Genomic DNA, 13,263 nt, shown 5'->3' with positions numbered 1-13,263 from the left:
CGGAAAAAGTCTTTTATAATATGTCAACAAGTTTGGATTTCCTGTTATGTTTTCATTGAGAATTTTCTATCAATATTCATATGAAAAGTGTGTGTATTCAGCACAACATCTGCATTTCCCACGGGTGATCTTGTGCGATTCAGCAATAAACATTCACCTTGTAATTTCTTTGTCATTATTTCAATTAAATACCACACATTTTATGAATAAACTTTAGCAATTCAGAATACAGAAATTCAAAACCCAAACTACCTCCTTTTTGATCCACCTAATCTATGAGAGAGTATTCAGTGATCTGCAGCTTTATTTTGTAAAATCTTTATATAAATTATACATCATTCTGAATGTCTCTAAAAGTGGAAGTATGATTTTCTTGATTCTACAATACAGCTGAAACTCTTTTGAGTCTCAAAATTCCAACTATCTCAAAGACTTTTTCAAGTCCCGTCCCGAAAATGTGTAAAAATATTATTTTGAGTTTCTTGGAATTCGAGATACAGAGTATCAACTGTATATCTAATAATGTCAATTTCATGTTCAAAAACAATTTTTATTAGGAAATATTGCTTATATGCTAAGATATCCTGAATGCTGTATTATAATCCATTTACACAGTCAAAATTGATTTTTTTTTTTTTTTGAAAATTGGTGTCAAACATAAATAGAAGATAAAAAATGGTATATACCCCTCTAAAAAACTTTTTTTTTTCAAATTTTGAAAATCTAAGTTCTTATAACCACCCTCGGAGTTCTTTAAAATAATGTATTATACCAATTTTCAAATTTTACAATATTATCAGGTATAGAGAAAAAATGACAAATTCAAAAGCTTTCTTAAGAACTACAGGTGTTGCCCATATGTGCCAGACAAAATTTTTCATCTTTTATTATATGATATAGCAATTATAGGTGAAAAATTTTGTGCAGCACATGTAGTGCATCTGCAGGACACAGGTGCCCCCATTTACTGTCAGTGTATGGTATTATATTACTTGTTAACAACGCAAGACTAAGTAAACTTTCATATTACCTGTTAAAAAATTAAAACTGGAAAAATTGTCCCCATTGAACAAAAAGAGCAAGAAACTGACAATTAAAAAAACATTTTAGGGAGGGGAGAGGTGTGGTTTCACGGAAAGGGGATTTGGGTACTGTGAAACACCATTGTTTTGCATCTGCCCAAAGACAAATTTAAAATTCTGGTTAAGGTACTACTCAAGTCTAAGATAAGCATGCTCTTTACAACAAAGTTAAAGTCTAAATTTCTAATAAAAGCATTACTATAGGGAAAGCCAACAACATGTATATATAAAGATTAAAATGTGTACCTGCATTTCATCTTTTCTAGGACGACCTCTTCCTCTCTTTGCCCCAGCAATCTGTAAAATCATATTTATTGACTGTGTACAATATCCTTGGCAAAACTACATGTTTTTTTTATTCTTTCATTGTCATAGAAATTATTTTACCTAAATGAAACTTGCATTACGTAACTTCAGCTCTTACCACATAAGAGCTCTGCTGTACTAAAACGAATGTTAGGGTTTGCGACCAGTATGAATCTAGATCAACCTGAACATTCGTGCAGTCTGACCTAAATCCTCACTGTTCACTTATCAGGTGCATACAAGTGCTGAAACTGATAAAAGACCAGCATGGATGTGGGGATAAACGAGCGGTGTGGATGTGCAAAGATCAGGATTTCTGCTGGTCACAAACCCCTAACACTTGTTTTCACACAGCAGCGCTCATATGAAAATATAATAGCTACTACCTACTAACATGAAATCCAGGTCAAGGCAATGGAAATTTATGAGATGCTCTTGAGTGTCTCCTACCTAACTAAGCGGCAAGTACTGGTTCTTCCCAGGAAAGACAGCTTTGCATTTATTGGTGCTTTACTCCGGCACATTAACGAACCAGTCTGCTTATTCGCAAAGAACTAGGCTAAGTTAGCAAGACATGCCTGTACTTAAAAAGGATTTCTCTTTCTATCTGTTCTGAGGGCTTTCGCTCTATCCTCTATCAGACTGCTCTGTGTCTGTACTATTTGAGGATGAATTTAGCGCCCTGAGTTGCTGCCTTTGAACTATGTAAAGCGCCTTTAAACTGAGGATATACGTGTATCAAAAAGTACAATGTATGTTAATGATGTCTTTACAGGGGAGATAATTACCTTTAACTTGTTAGGACCTGGTGGTCTTCCCCTGCCTTTAGTAGCTTGGAACTTCAACAATCGTACCTAAGAGTTGAAAAGCACAATAAGATTTTCAAGCAACTAATAGAAGTACATGAAACTCTGTAAACTCGTAGATTAAGAACCTTAAAATGGGTTTCCGATTTATTTAATACAATGAAATCATTAAGAAATCAGACTAAAATTCCAAGGTTTCGAACAAAACATCTCTTTCTTGGGTACATTACTAAATGGATAATGAACATTTAACATCTGATCTGAATAGCGACCTATAATTTAGATAACTAAATAAAGTCTAGTATCGGTATTTCTTTTAAATTCTCTTCGTAAATCCATTCTTGCACTGGAAGACTTTAACATAAAAAATCTTCAAATATTTAAAGCTTTAAATATTTAACTCTCCAAAAGATAGTAATAGTAAATGTAATTTTTCCGTATCTGAATTTTACCTTCAATATCTGGTATCTTGATAAGCCAGCCTGATTTCCTTGATTGTCCTGAGAAGACAAGAGAATACTGCAAATGCCTGCTAATTTATGCACTGGCAATTCTAATCTGTTCTTTTTTTTAATTATAATTAACATTAATTTCATTCTTAAAGAGTTTCAGAATTCAATGAAAAACACATTTGTAGTCTGCCTGACTTCATAAAATACTGTGACAGCATTCATGGACACTTTTTTGTGGATTTTATGGCTGCATCAATCCATAAAAGTAAATCCTAATGAAACAGTAAAATTCTAAATCTTCAAAAGTTGAAATTCATGAATTCAAATCTCTAGTAAATGGCTATTTTGGACAAAACCACGAAAATCTCACACTCAAAAAATTAACACATTAGTTCACAGTAGTTATGGGTACAGTTCTATAAACTTTAGTTTGGAGACCAGTCTAAAACCCTACAATCTGATTGGTTGTTCCTGATCCCACTTTTGAAACTGACCAATGGCAACATTATATTTTGAGACTGGTCTCCAATTTCAGTTTTATGACCTTTGACCAAGTTGCAACTTCTATCCAATGCCAAAATGTGCTAGAATGAGTAAGATATTTTCAGTCATTCCTCCTCAAATTGACTTCAAAGAAAAATGATATTCAGTAACTCTTTCATCATGTCTACAAGTTGTGTGTTAAATAATATTTCAAAACAAGAGGCAAAATTAGGACAAAGTCACTTGTCTCCGGTGGACCCTGACCTGTGACCATATTTCTGACTAACTTTGATGAGTATCCATTAGGCACGTTGTGTAAAGTCGTTTTTTCTTCTTCAAATTATACCTTAGCTCTGGGGGCACCTAAGTGCATTCAAGCCCAAACAGTTTTAAAAAAACTTGAGAAAAATCTGTAAGTCTTAGACTGCTATAAATTAAGTTTGATCTATCATGAGAAATAATTGTTTAAAGGCTTTTCAATTTTTAGCTTTGGCAGCTTCTAAATATAGTCAAGCAAGACCATCTGAATAAACTTGAGAGACATCCATGCCCGGATGATACCAAGTTGGTCGTAATTCTGACTTGTAGTTACGGAGATGTTTATGTAAATTGTTGCCAATAGACAACTGATACTGGACCATCGTTCTATGCTAGCTGCCCACTATAACTAGGACTATATACATCAAGCTTAATGGCTTTACTATATATTGCCATATACTGTAGGTTTGGTTGTTTATTGCGAGTTTTGTTTTGCTAATTGTCAGGCAACAGTACTAGTTAATGCTACTACTTTTGTAAAATATAAGCAAAATAAAAAAGTAATACCTTAAGTATACGATACTTGGGTAATTCTTCTTCAAGAAAATCCTGAAAAATACCAAAACCATTCTTGCAACCATGTACATACCAATCAAAGATTGTAAATACTTTATTAAAAGTTAACTCTACTCACATGTCATTACTTTTCTCTGTTTAATACAATATGATAACATTACATTTACTCATCATTTAATAACCTATGATAACGTAACATTTACTGTCTGTTTAAAACATTGTGATAACATTATATTTATTCTCTCTTTAAAGGCGTACGCTAGAATTCCTGTATATGAGATAGGCGAAATTTTTCCCAATAACAGAATTTCTTCAAACTTTGGACATAGAAGGACAATCATCTAAGAAACAAAAATATGCAATAAAAGTCATATGTACCCCAGTGATTATATTACATTTACTCTGTGTTTCATGCACAGTGATCATATTACATTTACTCTGTGTTTCATGCACAGTGATCATATTACATTTACTCTGTGTTTCATGCACAGTGATCATATTACATTTACTCTGTGTTTCATGCACAGTGATCATATTACATCTACTCTGTGTTTCATGCACAGTGATCATATTACATCTACTCTGTGTTTCATGCACAGTGATCATATTACATCTACTCTGTGTTTCATGCACAGTGATCATATTACATCTACTCTGTGTTTCATGCACAGTGATCATATTACATTTACTCTGTGTTTTATGCACAGTGATCATATTACATTTACTCTGTGTTTCATGCACAGTGATCATATTACATTTACTCTCTGTTTCATGCAGTATTACATTTACACTATGATTATACATTACATGTACTCTCAACTGAACACACTATGATAATATGGCATGTTACCTTTCATTATTCTATATTATTACTTTTTATCTGCAAGTTACTAACATTAGAGAAAGATCAGGCTTTGGAAAACAGTGATTGGCTAGGAAAAGAACAAATGCTTTACCATTTCCTTCCTGTGTTTTTGCTCTTTCTTCTCAACATATGCGGGATTGTCGGATTCAAATCCAGATTCTGATTCATCATAACTCTCCGGCTGCAAAATTAACAATATTTAAGTTCATGCAATATTCCTATAAATATGCCTATAAAATAACAGACACAAATGTAACATTATCCCTTATCATGCTGGACACGATTGATTCTGCCTTTGTGACCAGTGTAGATTGTGATCAGACTGCATGGATCAAGATCTGCAATGTTCACCATTCAGTTAGAATCTTTTTGAGAAGCATCCCTTTTAAAAGTTAATGGTTCTGTCCAAACTGAAAGATGGACAAGTTCATTATAGAAATTTAGCAGGGTAATGGTTAAGAGAGAGATATTATTTCAGTAAATCCTTTTGGTGCAAAGGATTACATGCCAATAATATCATGTAATTAGTTGGCTGAAGAGTTTTGCAAGCTTCTGAGATATTTAACATCCAACAAAAGGATTTCTTTCAAAATTTATATACTGACAAACACATAGATTTTCTCTGTTTTACTTTCAACAACAGTATTATGCTAATAGTCTCCTTTAAAGAACTCATCCGTGCTTCTCATTTCAACAGTGAACATCGAAATTTCAAGACACCCATACAGTTGGGTTTTTTTTACAACAAACAAGAGCTGTCTCCATAGGATGACACATGCCCCCGATGGCACTTTGAATGAATAGTTATGTTAAAGTTTAGGACCTCTGACCTACGGAGCTGGGTCTTGCGCGCGACACATCGTCTTACTGTGCCACACATTCATGCGTAGTTATTTTAAAATCCATGCATGAATGACAAAGATATGGACCGGACATGCCCATCAATGCACTATCATGAAAAATGACCTAAGTGTGACCTTGACCTTTGAGATACGGACCTGGGTCTTGCGCGCGACATATCGTCTTACTGTGGTACACATTCATGTCAAGTTATTTGAAAATCCATCCATGGATGACAAAGATATGGACCGGACACGCCCATCAATGCACTATCCTTTAACGTCTAAATGTGACCTTGACCTTTGAGCTACGGACCTGGGTCTTGTGCGCGACATGTCGTCTTACTGTGGTACACATTCATGCCATGTTATTTGAAAATCCATCCATGGATGACAAAGATATGGACCGGACACGCCCATCAATGCACTATCCTTTAATGTCTAAGTGTGACCTTGACCTTTGAGCTACGGACCTGGGTCTTGCGCGCGACACGTCGTCTTACTGTGGTACACATTCATGCCAAATTATTTGAAAATCCATCCATCAATGACAAAGATATGGACTGGACACGAAAATTGTGGACAGACTGACAGACGGTTCAAAAACTATATGCCTCCCTTCGGGGGCATAAAAAAAACAACAACAAGAAACTGTGTCAATAAACACGATGGCTTAAAAATATATTCTTGAGAAGATAAGATAAAGTTTTTGAAAACTCAGTCAAAAACAGTAAGTCTTTAAAATGTACCTCTGAATGGGACTCTTCAAAGCTTGCATCTGAGACATCATTATTATTGTCCTCCCTCTCAATATCCCTCTCCATGTTCTCCCCTATATCCTCCCCCTCCATGTCTTCCGCCTCATTCTCATCCTCATCTACATAGGCATCCTGCAACAAACAGATTTGTGAAGCAAATGTTGTATGGGCATATGCATTTCTTATTGACACGTCGTTTTAACCTATGTGTATATTTTCATTTGTAAATCCTATTTATTTTAGAAATATACAGCGTGTGACCTTGTCAAAGCTAAATTACAGTCTTGTTTTCCAGACATCATAACTTATGTATGGTATGGGTGAAATTCTACATAAAATAAATGTTAAAGCCACCCCCACAAAAATTTACAGCAGAATAAATGATGGTTTTAACAAGTTTCAAAATAAAACTATTTTATCACTACCACGTTTTCATTTCAAAGTAGGAACTAAAATTGTCATATTAGAGAGAATAAGGCTACTTCAAACTGCTGTTTTGCATAAATTTAGCATGTCAAATGGGGAAATCAAGGGGGACAGTTTCGCGACAAAATGTTGAATATATCTCTTATATCCAAAGTTTCAGCAACTGACAAAACAAGGGAGGTAATTTAAACACTTTAAATTGCAATAACTTTGTCAGTCCTTAGTCAAATTTGATGAAACAAGCAGCAAAATGCTTCTGATAATTTATGGATATCATCTCAATCAAAACTATTTAGATTATTCTAAATACAAAATTTCTGTTGATATTGCTAAATGAAATATGTTTTACCATGCACTGAACTCCAAAGTTTATATTTCTGTATACATTTATAGGCATATTCTACACAGAAACCACTGCTCTCTTTCTGTACAACAATACAAATATGCCAAATATAAGACAGCAATCTTTAGGATGAGCTAAGGCAATGAAACAGAAAACATGTCTTCTAGACATTAATTTTGTGCACTTAAAAATATGTAATATTCAAAGAGTCACAGCACTGGGAATTATGATCCTTCAAAATTTCCATTCTTTAATACCCACATCTACAAAATCTACACAATCATCCGTGAAGATTTCAACCAGTGCTGAATGAGGATCATAACAAAATGGGCAGATAAACATGGGTAAATCAATAGTGTCTCCACCATCCATTTCGCAGAGATACATGTTTCACAAATTACAACAGACAAAAAACTTACAACATATGACAATCTAGGCCTTTTTCTCAATTTCTCCCGCTCCACCTTAAATAAGAAAAATAGCAGAAAAAGCATAACAAATAGCAAGCACATAATGTAAATAGAAGAACCATAAGCTGTTACCATAGTTTCTATATATAAATTGTAGCTATTGATTTGCACTGAATACTGTAAAATCATTTCAACTTTGAACATAAAATGAATGGGAATTTTACTTAAAAAAATTAGTCCCCCACAAATATTAATGAATTCACAGTAAATTATATTTGAAACACATAAAAAACATCTTAGTGATGCTACAAAGTAGGATTTATTGCCCAACAAAAAAGTCCCCTACAAGAAGAAGTTTTTGCTGCCTTAGCACCTTAGTCCTAAATTTTTGGTGTATTGGCAGTGAAAATAAAATAGGCTGCATATTCTGAAGATTTCCCTCCATCTATACACCAGGTTTTATGAATAAATCTCTTCTTTTTTTAATGTTAGAGCAGGACAGTCTTCATCTATGAACCTGGCTTCACGAGAAAAGCTGTACTTCAAAAAGTTACTGCAAGATCAACTTTTGAGAATGGCATATAAATGGACAGATTTATAGAATGATATTCATGATTTCCATATTTCTGCTATCTACGAACCCTCATAAAATATCTCATACATTCTTTACATTATGGCAGGATCTACCTTTAGTGAGTGACAAAGTAAAACAACAAACATATTCTAAATATTGCCTTCTATCTATGTAACATATTTCATGAAAGAACTCTTTTTATTTCTAAATTTATCATAGGATCTGCTTTTTGTCATATCTTTAACTACTTGTAACCATAGCAACTAGATTTTTTCAAGTTGCAACAAAACAAAAAGGATGTCCATAACTTCTTTGTGGTCCTTTGTGGTCCTTTATCAATTATAAAACCTTACATACTTTTCAAGTTAACCTAAGATCCAGATTCTGCAAGGTGGATGGATGGATGCATAGATGGAGATAACTTAAGCTGTAAAGTCAGACATATTTGCATGGCTAAAAGTTCTCTATATCTAAATTTGAGATTGGTTTGCAATGCAAAATAGTTAGTGTATTATATTGCCATCGTCTGAAAATAAAGGGCTATTCCTGTAAAAAAATAATACTTTTAAGAGTACATATTTTCAAAAATAAGCATTGAATGAATATAACGAAAATAAATCCCTCTCAAAACTTTCTGATTTTATAGTAAGCTTTTCAAATAATATATATAATATCTCCATGGAGAAAGAAGCCAAAAAGCATATAAAAAAAACATATAAAAATGTGAAAGAGCATAAAATATTAGATCCTACACAAGATTATATGTTAAAAATTTTCAACCCAAATTAAATGAGAATGAACAACTGACACAAAACCCTTTTATTGATGATCTAACCACTGACTGTAGGTCCTGTCATTTGTCCTTCAACAATGACTCATGTAGTCTATTGTTTGTGGAGATAAATTTGAATGAAAACTGACCTTTATGACTGAAATACTTTAGCATCTTACCTAATAATAGATTCAAACTGATCCAAGAATGCCCTCAAACTAAAATGACAGAATCCTGAAGTCAAGAAATTCATCCAGTAACACTTGCATACTTACGTTACTTTCAAATGACCATTCTCTCTTTTGAGCTTCTGTAATGTCTTCTTCCATGTCTGTTTCCTGAAGATAATATTCAAAAGGTAAGGAGTACCAAGTAACAAGAATATTGTTAACATTGTAAGACTAATGCCTCCTGAAAATGCTTGGTTAAACAAGAGGGCCATGAAGGCCCTGTATCGCTCACCTGACCTACAGACCTAAAGATCATTAAGATTAACATTCTGACCAAGTTTCATTAAGATATGGTCATAAATGTGGCCTCTAAAGTGTTAACTAGCCATTCCTTTGATTTGACCCCGTGACCTAGTTTTTGACCCAACATGACCCAGATTCGAACTTGACCTAAAGATCATCAAGTTTAACATTCTGACTAAGTTTCATGAATATACAGTCATAAATGTGGCCTCTAGAGTGTTAACAAGGTTTTCCTTTGATATGACCTAGTGACCTAGTTTTTGACCCCAACTGACCCCAACCCGACTGATTTAAACTTGACCTAAAGATCATCAAGATTAACATTCGGACAAAGTTTCATTAAGATATGGTCATAAATGTGGCCTCTAAAGTGTTAACTAGCTTTTCCTTTGATTTGACCTGGTGACCTAGTTTTTGTTTCGACATGACCCAGATTCAAACTTGCCCTAAAGATCATCAAGTTTAACATTCTGACTAAGTTTCATGAAGATACAGTCATAAATATGGCCTCTACAGTGTTAACAAGCTTTTCCTTTGATCTGACCTAGTGACCTAGTTTTTGACCCCACCTGACCCAGATTTATACTATGTCTTAAGATCATCAAGATTAACATTCTGACCAAGTTTCATTATGATATGGTCATAAATGTGGCCTCTACAGTGTAAACTAGCTTTTCCTTTGATTTGACCTGGTGACCTAGTTTTTGATCCTACATGACCCAGATTCAAACTGGACGTTAAGATCATCAAGATTAACATTCTGGTCAAGTTTCATTAAGATTGGGCCAAAATTGTGACCTCTAGAGTGTTAACAAGCTTTTCCTTTGATTTGACCTGGTGACTTAGTTTTTGACCCCAGATGACCCAATATCGAACTCATCCAAGATTTTATTGAGGGTAACATTCTGACCAAGTTTCATTAAGATTGGGCCAAAAATGTGACCTCTAGAGTGTTAACAAGCTTTTCCTTTGATTTGACCTGATGACCTAGTTTTTGACCCCAGATGACCCAATATCGAACTCGTCCAAGATTTTATTGAGGGTAACATTCTGACCAAGTTTCATTAAGATTGGGCCAAAAATGTGACCTCTAGAGTGTTAACAAGCTTTTCCTTTGATTTGACCTGATGACCTAGTTTTTGATCCCAGATGACCCAATATCGAACTCGTCCAAGATTTTATTGAGGGTAACATTCTGACCAAGTTTCATTAAGATTGGGCCAAAAATGTGACCTCTAGTGTGTTAACAAGCTTTTCCTTTGATTTGACCTGATGACCTAGTTTTTGATCCCAGATGACCCAATATCGAACTCGTCCAAGATTTTATTGAGGGTAACATTCTGACCAAGTTTCATTAAGATTGGGCCAAAAATGTGACCTCTAGAGTGTTAACAGTCAAATTGTTGACAACGGACAGACGGACGGACGGACGACGGACGAAGACGGATGACGGACACAGGGCGATCACTAAAGCTCACCTTTGAGCACTTCGTGCTCAGGTGAGCTAAAAACAGGGAGATCATCAGACATAAAACTTCAAATAAGTTCACATGTCTACTTCTTGTTGATGATGCATACCAATAGGAAAAGTGACAAAGCCCTTTCGTAGCCGTGTTTTTTAACAAATTGAAATAATCTGAAAAAGTTGGTAATGGATAATCAAATGATAATTTTTATGAAATTATTTAAAAATTAGAAATTAAAGCAGTTTAGGAAAAGATGTTGCAAAAGATTTTCTATTTATAACTATGGTGACCCTTATATGCAACCAAGCAGAACTGTTTGAAAAACTTTGGAAGAGGACCACCAGAGAAAAATCCAGGCTGAGTTTGAACTTCCAACTAGTGGTTTCAGAGCAGATGCTGTTTAAAGAAAATGTTGACACTGACAGAAGGATGTACAAATGGTAAGTGATCACAATGGCTCACCTTATGCATGTTGTACCCTGGAAAGCTAGAAGGGGCATAACTCAAAATATAATAATCAGACATGCAAGTCCAGACAATGTGTACATGTCCAATCATGCTGACGATGTTAACCATGTTCCATTTTAATTGGATGAAAATTGTATAAGTACGGAGTACACAAACTGCAGATGCAGTTGAAATATTTCTAATTCCAAAACACTGACATAACTCAAGAAACAAGAGGGCCAAGATGGCCCTAGGTCACTCACCTGAGAAACAAACCATAACAGTGTAAACATGTTTGACCTAGTGATTTCATGGAAAAAAATATTCTGGCCAATTTTCATTAGGATTGGACCAAAAATGTGGTCTCTTGAGTGTAAACAAGTATTTTCTTTGATTTGACCTAGTGACCTAGTTTTTGACCCCAGATGATCCATTTTCAAATTTGGCCTAGATTTCATCAAGGTTCATTCTGATCAAAATTTATGAAGATCAACTGAAAAATACAGCCTCTATCGCATACACAAGGCTTTTCTTAACAAATATTCTGGCCAATTTTCATTAGGATTGGACCAAAAATGTGGTCTCTTGAGTGTAAACAAGTATTTTCTTTGATTTGACCTAGTGACCTAGTTTTTGATCCCAGATGACCCATTTTCAAACTTGGCCTAGATTTCATCAAGGTTATCATTCTGACCTCTACAGCCTCTATCGCATACACAAGCTAAATGTTGACAGACAACAGACAGGCAGACAACAGACGACAGATGCTGGACATCGAGTGATCACAATAACTCACCTGAGCATTGCTCAGGTGAGCTAAAAATGGGACCTAAAAGTTTTGATAATACATATTTGACCTCATTATGTATATGATGCACACCAAGTTTCATCTTAATTGGATGGAGGAGGTGAGCACACAAGAAAGTGTGAAGAAAAAATAGATGGACAGATCAAACACTATAAGCCTTCTGGGTCTTCAACACCAGTGCAAAAAAAACATAATGGAAATTACAAGTCCACAATCAAGCTTGCTTATCACTATAAACACTTCCTGTTTTGGGGTCAATTGGTAATTCTCTGATTGAGGCAACTACTGTGTATAATAATTTGAGTTACTTTATACTTCTCCAATTCAAATAAGGTATTTATAAGCAACTTTAACAGAACAAGTCAGAACTGGTCATATATCCAGAAGGGAATGATTTAGCCTATGGCAAGTGGACAAAAATTTGTTCTTGAAACATGAAAGAAATTTGTTTGAACCCTGAAGATGTATCAACTCGTCTTAATATTACTTATCACAAATTATTTTTGCCAAGATGGAGTCAAGTGATTCAAGCAGGCTTAAAGTTTTCTTCTAAAATAATGCTAAATTAAATAATTACAAACTCAGAATAAATTTACTCCACCTCTTCTACACATTTAAAAACTTGCTTCAAAACCAAAGCAGCGAGTTTATACTGTATTTTATCAAATATTTATAAAACACTAAAAAACTATCTATGAAAAGCAGAGATATATTGTCATTATCTCAAAGAAACAATTAGCTCCTACCTTTACTGGCCCTTCAACTGGCTCTTCAACTTGCATTTCTGTCCGAGGAACTTTTCTAGGTCGGCCAACTTTACCATGCCCTTTCTGCAGAAAATAGACGCATAAGGCTGTTATATGAAACTGATCAGAATACTCTCCTTTTTACATTCGTAGGCAATTTCATATTCATCAATCAATAAAAACAATATACATAAGACAAATGTTTCATCCGATAAACGTTCATTAAAATGAAAGAAAGTGTCACAGCTTTTGCTTGTAAAACTTATCTGTATAAACATGTGTAAAAATATTGACCTAAAATATTATAATGATTTCCATATTGCAGGGTTTGAACCTGGTTGTGGGTCACCCAAGAAACATCTGTGTAAAACTA

At 34.4% G+C, this 13,263-nt stretch overlaps 1 protein-coding gene across 7 annotated transcripts in view; it reads right to left on the bottom strand.

The window, feature by feature from the left end:
- LOC123528669 (muscle M-line assembly protein unc-89-like) overlaps positions 1-13,263 on the bottom strand; it is a 76,378-nt gene that overhangs the window by 32,702 nt on the left and 30,413 nt on the right. For 6 of the 7 annotated variants that reach the window (XM_053522185.1, XM_053522189.1, XM_053522188.1 and 3 more), the window contains 9 exons: positions 12,891-12,974; positions 9,226-9,288; positions 7,614-7,658; positions 6,417-6,557; positions 4,920-5,009; positions 3,955-3,996; positions 2,647-2,694; positions 2,177-2,242; positions 1,329-1,379 (listed from right to left, as the gene is read on the bottom strand). In XM_053522185.1, coding sequence (XP_053378160.1) covers positions 1,329-1,379; positions 2,177-2,242; positions 2,647-2,694; positions 3,955-3,996; positions 4,920-5,009; positions 6,417-6,557; positions 7,614-7,658; positions 9,226-9,288; positions 12,891-12,974 — 630 coding nt within the window. The remainder of the gene's footprint in view (positions 1-1,328; positions 1,380-2,176; positions 2,243-2,646; positions 2,695-3,954; positions 3,997-4,919; positions 5,010-6,416; positions 6,558-7,613; positions 7,659-9,225; positions 9,289-12,890; positions 12,975-13,263) is intronic. The other variant, XM_053522190.1, reaches the window with a different exon arrangement.

The sequence above is a fragment of the Mercenaria mercenaria genome, chromosome 13 (genome assembly GCF_021730395.1).
Source record: "Mercenaria mercenaria strain notata chromosome 13, MADL_Memer_1, whole genome shotgun sequence".
NCBI lineage: Eukaryota > Metazoa > Mollusca > Bivalvia > Venerida > Veneridae > Mercenaria > Mercenaria mercenaria.
This window is presented reverse-complemented; position numbering and strand designations above follow the sequence as displayed.